The sequence below is a fragment of the Ornithodoros turicata genome, chromosome 4, assembly GCF_037126465.1.
Source record: "Ornithodoros turicata isolate Travis chromosome 4, ASM3712646v1, whole genome shotgun sequence".
Taxonomy (NCBI): domain Eukaryota; kingdom Metazoa; phylum Arthropoda; class Arachnida; order Ixodida; family Argasidae; genus Ornithodoros; species Ornithodoros turicata.
The window spans coordinates 69,369,037-69,377,908 of NC_088204.1; the positions used below are offsets into that span (position 1 = coordinate 69,369,037).

Here is an 8,872-nt window from a genome sequence, read left to right on the forward strand (position 1 = left end):
CTGAACCATCTTTTCACCAAAACGGAGTCCATTATCCTAAAAGCAACGCATAAACCACAATGGATCACTGAAATCGAAACTATGCGATGCTGCGCTGCTAAGTTTCGAGAGAAGCCTTCTAGAACGGTGTCACTCATGTTGAAAAGCATCTATGAGTAACGTCTATCAATGCGAGGAATATCACAAAAAGAAATAGCACTTATCACTCGATGAATCGCTCAAAAATGTTGGAATTCCTCTAAAGTTTCGGGAGCACGGCCGGATACATTCGTTTCTCGCAGCGAGAGCGACGGGGACTCCGACAGTGCAAACACGGCTAGACGATCGAGGAACATCATTGGCCAGATTCGAAACTGTCGGTTACGTGATTGCATCACTCGGCGCCTGACAGTCTGGGAAGAGAAATCCGTTGCTGCACCCGGGTGATGTGACTGATTATCGTGAAGTGATCAGATCAGCATCGGGGAGCGATCCTATATTTTGGTCACATGACCAAGGTCAGCCCAGACCGGGAAATGATCAGAGCAACATCGGGGAGCGATCCTATATTATTGCTTACATGACCAAAAGGAGACCGAGCGGGAAATGATCAGGGCACCGTCGGGGGTCTACCTTATCTTCTCTTATGTTCTCCCTCCTCAGTTCCCACACCGCTGGGAACCAGTCGGGCACTATCGCCCGTTCAGAAGCCGAAGCCCCCATTGCGTCCCCATTCTTTTCCCGATGGTTTGTGCTGCCTGGGTAGTGGTTCCCGCCTTGTGTTAGCCGCATAGTGTTGTGACGCTGTGGTTAGGCCTTTTCTCTCGCATGCCTAGACTTGTTGAGCAGTGCTGCCATTTTTACGTGTCACTAGTACTTTGTTGTTCTCTGTCTTTCTCGCATAGAGCTACGATGCTGGCGCCATCTGGTGTGATGCCTTGGAGCTAGGTGGCCACCTGCCTCTGATCGTGCCCCCCAGTCGCCCGCACCGGCGTGATTTCTTCAAGATGGCGTCGTTGATTGTCAAATAAATTATTTCCCACTCTCTGCTTCCTTTCTATCTAGATTTTTTTTCTACAACCCGAGTTTTACATAGAAAATCCACGACAAGTATTGCACTGAGTTAGATTTTGCCCAATTTAAAAACTTTAAAATAATTTTAAAATAATTTAAAGTAAAAAGTGCAATACTTGCCATGGATTTTCTGTGTAAATCTTGGGTTGAATGATTACTACTGTCAACAGCTTTTCATTCATGCCTTGGCCGACCTCAGTTGGCTGGCATTATAGTTAAATAAAATAAAAAACAGTGTTGTTGTTGAACAAACCGGTGCAGTGAAGAGGAAATCGCGTTGTACTATAAGTTGCAGCAGACACAAACTTATTAAAAATTACTAGTGCTCCTTGGTGAGGGTTAATGAGGAACACATTGGGGTACCTATTTTATGTCGTAAAGGAGGTGTGCTTTTGAGCTTTCAACGCCTAAAAAATCGTGGGAGCAATTTTTCTTATACACGTGCGAAAGTGCAATGCGGCGTAGAAGCCGGCGATAGCGCAAAGCACTGCAGATGAGATAGAATGGAAACATTACCTGCTCCCTTTTTTATCTAAACGCTCTAACATTACACATTGAAGTTTGTCTCATCTTCCTTGCTAGCGACACGTTTCGTGTTGAGTATATAAAATATAATTACTTTTTGAAGTATATCCAGGTACAATGTTAATACCACGAAAGAAAGAAATCTGAACCACCAGTTTATGAAGTACCAGGTTTTTCACTTTAGGACATCCGGCAACTTTCCTAGTCCACTATCCTAAACCACTGCCTGTCACTAATATCGTACTTGGTACTGCCCGTTGCCTTGCACTGTTCTCTCAGAACTTTTTCCTTCAGACATTACATTGGGAATATTGTTCCTTTATTGGCTTTTAATTTCTCATAAGGGGAGAAAAAGTAGCCTTACGAAGGGGCTATATTTATTTACGCTTCCTTATAAGGCTTATTAAATATAATATAGTGTGAATATTTTCCACTTGCAGTTAATATTGCTGGGTTCCTGGCGACATTGGGACAATATTCCCATGCCTTACCCATTATTGGAAGAGTTCAGGGTATTCGTTCGATGATACGTATATGGGACCGGGATTCCCGCTGTCGGGCCAATATTGGTCAGGGTAATGTGTTGCCAGGGCTCCTAATTAAATCCACAGCATTTTGTAAAACACTACCACTTTGCTCGCTACTGACTCAGAGTGCTCTAAGCTCTACTCGTGTAACGTTCACCTGGCACAACGACCTTCCACCATTGCCGCTTATCCAGACAAGTCAGTGTTAAAACAAGCGTTGCGTGCGAGTGTTTGTTACAGCTTGTTTATTCAAGAATGAAAACCGACAAGGGGTGCCGATTGTAGGCTTTCTTCAAACCCTTCTGGAACGACTGTCGTCACAGCAAGCGGGTGTAAGACTTGAAGGTTACAGTCTAGCCGGTGGATCCGTGCAGGTGCTCAAATACGGTGTGTCCTCTTTTTTGGTGTCTGGCTTGCAAAGTGTCGAGTAGGCGACTTCGCAGGCAGAAATGGATCTAATTTTGATTGCTACTTTCTTCGCAGCCCACATTTCACACTCTTGGAAGAAAAGAGACGGAAACATTTAATTAGTGATTCATCACTTTACGAGAGGCCCATCAATTCTGAACACATGTTGAAAAACATGTTGGTGGTCGATATCAATCATAAACTAATGAGGCATCTGGTTTGATCCATGCGTCCAAATGTTTTCTATAATACCCTTTCGCGCCTATACTGGCATCTTGAGTTGTAGGCCTGTTGGACCATTTTTGTGTCGTGAAAAAGTCGAAGTACACCTAGCGTTGCAGAAATTTCATCTGTCAAAAAAGTGACTTCAAGATGCACGTACAGTGTATGCCTGAACGCTTCACTAGTGAGCGCCGGTCCTCGCCTTTCATTCCAACCATAAACTAGGAAATCTCTCTGAAATTGAAGCCGGAACGGTACAGTAGCATAGCTCCAACGCTATGTACGGTGATGATGATGGATAGAAGAAAAAAAAAAGGGGGAGATCAGTCACGACTAAATCAGACTGCCTGTCCCAGTGCACCTAGGTTGAGCAAAACGATTTGTTGTTTGGTAGTTTGTGTATTTTTAATGTCAAGTGAGCCGCTTGTCAATGTGGCATGATGTTGATCGAGAAGGCATTCAGTTGAGACCAGATGTACAATATGCCTAAACCCTCCCATCCACCTCCACGGCACATTGTCATCGACACCGATAAAATAAATGTCGCCACTACCGTGGTGTTTTGAGCATTTAAACCAGGGTGTCGAACCGAACCGAAAAACGTACCCGAACCATTCTTTTTGCCAGAGCCGAACCCGAACCCGAAGCGAAATTTTCATGACACTGTTGAACCCGAACCGGAGCAGAACCGGAAAATAACAATAGCGGTAACCGGCTCGCAACGAAACGGTTCGGATATAAAAGTGAGCGTAAGAGTTCAAGTGTCTCTCAATCCCCGGACGAGGACACGCTGTTCTCCATAAAATGGATTTCGCAAAATGTTCACCTAGCAGTCAAACGAGGACGCAAAGCAAGTGTACTTTCAGCGTCTTTGTATGTTGAAGCGCAGTTGTCCTTGTGAGGATCGCGGACAGATCCCCACGCACTCGCTGCGGTGTCTGCTCTTCCGTCAAACTCGGGGTTTCAAAGCAGACCACGTGGCCGTCCTCTACTAGCAACTCCTCTATTTGCTCAAAGGTAAGTGGCCAGCCATCGTCCACCGAGTAACGCAGAAATGGCGTAGACCAGTTGTGTAGCTCTATAGGACGAATATGTGATTAAGCAAGCGCCCAACATTTCCCTTTGAACGTGAGCAGTCATAATAAACAAGTCAGAAACATGAGAAGTGGAGAAGGAGCATACGCAGAACGGTGCCTGTATGATATTGGTGGTGGTTTGTAAAATAACTACAGTCCCGCTTATTCGTAGTGCCTTGTGTTGTGGATTAACTGGTGCACTGCTATGAGCTCGGACCACGGGCTCGGACAGAGCAAGGCTGGCAGGTTTATTTTCGACATGCTTCAGTACGGTTTCAGATCGATTCACACTGCGAACCCGGTGTGTCGGCTAAGTACTGTCGTCCATGTAAAATGCTGTCCATCGTTATTGGCTTCTTTTAAGTGTATCATGCTCGCGCTGTGCGTGTGAACAAAGCGATTTTGGGAACAGATAGTCGCAGGACTACAACGCTTCATCAGCGTGGACGCTATTTGCAAGTGTTCATCCGCTTCTCCTTTCTCTCGCTAAACGGAGCACCTGGCCTCTATAAACGTCAATACAGACAGCAGCAATAAGCTATTAGCCACGCATTTCCTGATAAGAGCAGTTTTATGGGAGATATAAAACGAAAGCGTTGAACCGATTCGCGAACCGGCCCAGGGCTGCGAACTGGTTTGCAAACCGGTTCGATTTTTGGCGCGACCGAACCGGAACTGAACTGGAGCGAAATCCAAGCAACGTGAACCCGAGCCCGAACCGAACCCGTATTTTTTGCGGTTCGACATCCTGATTTAAGTACGCGGGAGCGATAAATGCTGCCGCGGTAAAGCTGCGCACATGTCCGGAAAACCGAGTTTTACCAACATTGCGCCACGTTACGAAAGAAAAATTTCCTACACAACAACTATAACTCTACCACGCTACTCATTTACAGGTTATGCATCTGAATATGCTTTAAGGAAGTAAACAGTTGCTCAAAAGGAACTGAGATATTAATTATTGGTAACATTTCCTAGACTATGGGGAGCTATGGACACAGGTAAACCACAAACACAAATTGTGTTAATGTGTCCCCTGACTCATGGAAATGTTACTAACAATATGAGCCTAAACCAGCTTGCTTGCATTTTGTTTATTTGTGCTGTTGTCATGCGCTGTGTTAAAGTGTTGGGTGCACAAATTTCATGATTGGAAGCTACATACGTTCTGGCGTCTTAACTTGCAACTAAATAAAGAAAATAAAATCGGGTATTGCACGTCCACGAAACACAATTTGTGTAACCTGTGCTAAGAAAGACCACGAGTCTTTGGTCCGTATGCCCTGCTGCAATTCACTATGGTTCGCCCTCATGATAGCCCTGACGTCTCGAAGTCCGACCTGAGAGATTAGCGGATGTGGCAATAGCTGTTTTTGAAGTCGCACCTACCTCCAGCCTCGAGCCTAGGACCTTCTCGCTCATCTGTTATCACTTTGAAAATGCTGCAGCCGTCTGCGTCGTCATATATCATTTTGTATTCGACACCTGCGTTTTGGGAGAAATAATATTGCATCAAATCCTTATTAACGGCTGGTTATAGAGTTTGGCACAATAATATCTTTAAAACTGGGCGAAGAAGAACATGTTATAAGCGTCGGAGCACATGAAAACGCGGTGGTCGGGTGCGCTCTGGAAATACGCACGTGCAGATCGCATAATCGCGGGAAACTCGAACTGTGTGTGATACTCCAATGGAGATGCTTCTCGAGTACTGGTGGGACAATCGCTTTTAAGCTTCGCTGCATAGTATCAATGACCTCAGGTTCTGTAAGGGCACTATTGGTTTTCTCAATCGCACGCTTAATAAACGCTGAAATGACATCGTTGATGAATTGCACGGCTCAGGTCACCAAGGTGCCACAAACAGCACGTGAAGAGGTTAAGCTATTACGGGCATGTGTACATGGCAGATAGTCGGTGGTGGTGGTGGTACTACTAAAAGAGCTGGCCGACTGGTACTTACCATAACCTGTCGACAAATCAAAACGCTCGGGTACCGTTATGTTGTGGTCTAGGTAACAAAACCGCATGACGCTCAAACGCACAGAAAGTGTCCTCACAATAACACTAACCTCATTTATAACAGTGTTTTCCATATTCTATTTCTCTTCGGAATTTATTTAATGTAGAGTGTCAACGCTATACTCATGAAACGAAATTCGTCAAAACACGGACGCAACATTACAAAGCGTACGTGATAATCAGGCGGGCAAGCATGCATTCTAGTCGAACGGGGGAATCACTAAGTGTTAGAAATTGAAGTATGATTCATTTAACTGTAATTCGTTGGGCCTGGGTGGAGTCTTTATACCCACTCCTAACACCATAATCATTTTTGATTTCGCACGTGGACTTGCCTCGATCCTTATATCCTGTATATGAGACTCTCATATGATTCCTCTCGTCATTCCTTCCTAATCTTGTGGTGACGTACACTTTATCCTTGTTGCTGAAATGCGGATATGGTCAGGTACAATATAATGCAGCAAATACAGAGACATTGAGAGTGAAAAGGAACGCTCACTTACTAAGCACCCTTTTTATCACGCTCGCCCATCATCATCAAAATGGAATGGTCTGCATTTGTCTGAAGAATTCTTCTATATGCGCACTCACTGCGTCCTCCAGGTCTCTGGTATGTCCGCCGCACCAAAAAGTAGACTCTGGTCCTGTTCAGCGTCTGAAAACACAGAGTAAGAGTACGGATGGAGAGTGAAGTTTGTTGTGCGTGGCATAAAGTGCACGAAAGCTTATCATAATGCGGGGCATAAATGTTCAGATGGTGTTTAATTGTTCACACTTATAATTGGCGTAATTCATTCCCACATGGCACTGAGCAGTCTGAATATATTTGCCAGTTGATCGATTAAAGAAGTTGCGACGGTTCGCAGTAGGTCACATTGACGAGCTCCATCGAACGATCACACAGTTAACTCATAATAGGAAGAATACGCAGTTCGATATTAAATTGCTCTTCACATTTTACAGTTGAGAAGGCCATATAATGACGAATAAAATGAGTCGCGCTCATTTTTACAAACCTTTGTTGCTGTTACGAAACATCTGCACGCACTGTTTTTCACAGTACCGCACCGGTATCGCCTGAGCAGTCACAGCAGTCCAGGAAACGCCCCACCCTCATTGTAAATCGATATAATCACATTGCAAATACGCACAGAAAAAAAAAAAAGAAAGAAAGTAAACTCAGGGTCCCAAATTTCCTCTCAACATCTCCCCAGCCCAGGTTGAATTGGGCTCAAGGACATGCCCTAATCTTTAGCCAGGATTTTTCCCAGAAATCCCCCCCACGACACACACACATTCATAATCCCCCCACACCGAAATGCCTGCGAGGAAGGCTGGAAAAGCCAGAAAAGCAGAAAATATTGCTGTCACCCCCCCCCTCCCACACACACACACACACCGACACCCCCAGGTGGGTGATGGTGTCCCTAAGGACACCATCACCCACCGAGACGAAAGTCATGGGAATATCCCGGTCGGTAAATATGGCAGTCGTCGAAGCTATCTTCCACCGTGTTCAATATCCCTATCTTCAGCACAGTTCGTGTTCAATTCTCTGCGCATAATTAGTACAGTACACCGGATTTACACCGTACTGTTCGTTAGTTTACAATTACCTACGCATAGCCCTCAAAGTTGCGGGTTCAAGGAGGCGCGAGCGTCACGGGTACGCATCCACCGGGATTACGAAGCGGAAATCCTTCCCACATGCAGGTCATGCTGCAGCATGTTTCCAAGCTTGTCAGCAGAACACGTATATGTTTCTTACTGTTGGAAGACTGGCAGCACGCTTGTAATCTCGTCAGCTGCATACGCTTGTTTTTTAGTGCAGGAAGACTGACAACACGTTTGTGAGCTTGTCACCGCGGCATGTTTCTTACTGCAGGAAGACTGACAACACTCAGTGGGCTTGTCAGAACACGCTTCTTCCTTACTCCATGGAAAGTGGTGGTACACTCTTAAAAAAAGGGTGTACGAACTAATTTTCCTTGGCACATACATCACTCCCTTTTGGAGAGTACAATTACACCCAAAAAGCAGTCTCCTCTCCCTTTAACTCCCACTGGTGAGTAATTGTACACTCCAAAGGGAGTGAATTATGTGACGAGGGTGTACTCCCCAAGAAGGAGTTACTGTACGTGTTAGCGCTGCGAAGCAACTGTGGCTATGAGCGGAGTACAGACGTGGACAGATGGAGAGAGGACAGCAGGAAGGAGTGGGAGACAGGGGGGTTGGTATGCGTCCAGCGCCTACTTTAGGGGGAACTGTGCCGACATTCGTCTGGAAAGTCTTCGGAAAACCCAGGGAAAACCTCAGAGAGCACAGCCGGTGACAGGATTCAACCCGTGTCACCTCCGAGTCTCTGCGTGGAAAGCGATCAGCCTAACCACTATGCCACGGGAGCTGGTACCCTTTTCTTTAAGACTGTAGTACTTCAACATTGCGTTACAGACCTAGTCCACGTAGCTTACATCACCTGTGTTTCGCCGTCTGAGTGGTCACCCTTTGTCCTAAAACGCACTCCTCACTCAAACTTTCTTGCATTATCGTCGATGTTTGTGCACTAATGCATATGTCACTCTTTCCGAAGTCGCATAATGTGTTTTACTACCTCTTTCGGCCATTACGCTATGGGTATAGAAAACTTCTTACCTTGAATATGTCCCTGTTTTCTGTAGCAACTCCTCCTCCTTTTGCGGGAGCATACTGACATCCGATGAAACAAAGCGCCAGGGCCAATGGCTTGAGGTACATCATCGTTCTTCAGAAGTTGGTTCTACGGCAATCCGATGTACGACATAATTTATACTCCCATCCCAGCTACCACGTGTCTAACACCAAATGACATGGTAACGGAAGTTAACCAAATTGCGTTTTGACCTGATAATGGTGAAATATAATTAAATGTATTATATTGTGAAATATCATATACAGAACAATGGCGCGGTTGATTTCATAATAACGATGAACATAGCACGTTTCAATCACGCCATGTTTTCTAATGTGAGACTATAGACTAGACTAGATAATCAAACT

The 8,872-nt window shown here is 45.2% G+C and overlaps 1 protein-coding gene across 1 annotated transcript; it reads right to left on the minus strand.

The window, feature by feature from the left end:
- Window positions 1–2,336: 2,336 nt before the first annotated feature.
- Window positions 2,337–8,661, minus strand: LOC135393396 (uncharacterized). Its single transcript, XM_064623844.1, has 5 exons — window positions 8,489–8,661; window positions 6,340–6,491; window positions 6,169–6,260; window positions 5,201–5,296; window positions 2,337–2,603 (listed from the first exon to the last, which is right to left on the minus strand). Exons 1-5 carry the CDS (start codon window positions 8,591–8,593, stop codon window positions 2,452–2,454), a joined length of 597 nt encoding a protein of 198 aa, XP_064479914.1. The 5' UTR covers window positions 8,594–8,661; the 3' UTR covers window positions 2,337–2,451.
- Window positions 8,662–8,872: the final 211 nt, after the last annotated feature.

Excerpts from the sequence above, each read along its gene's own strand:
- LOC135393396 (XM_064623844.1), bottom strand. The coding sequence starts at position 8,593 with ATGATGTACCTCAAGCCATTGGCCCTGGCGCTTTGTTTCATCGGATGT. Across the intron at positions 5,297-6,168 it reads TACAGGATATAAGGATCGAG|GTGTCGAATACAAAATGATA; the intron begins GCAAGTCCACGT and ends CCCAAAACGCAG. Across the intron at positions 2,604-5,200 it reads TCCTAGGCTCGAGGCTGGAG|AGTGTGAAATGTGGGCTGCG; the intron begins GTAGGTGCGACT and ends TTTTCTTCCAAG.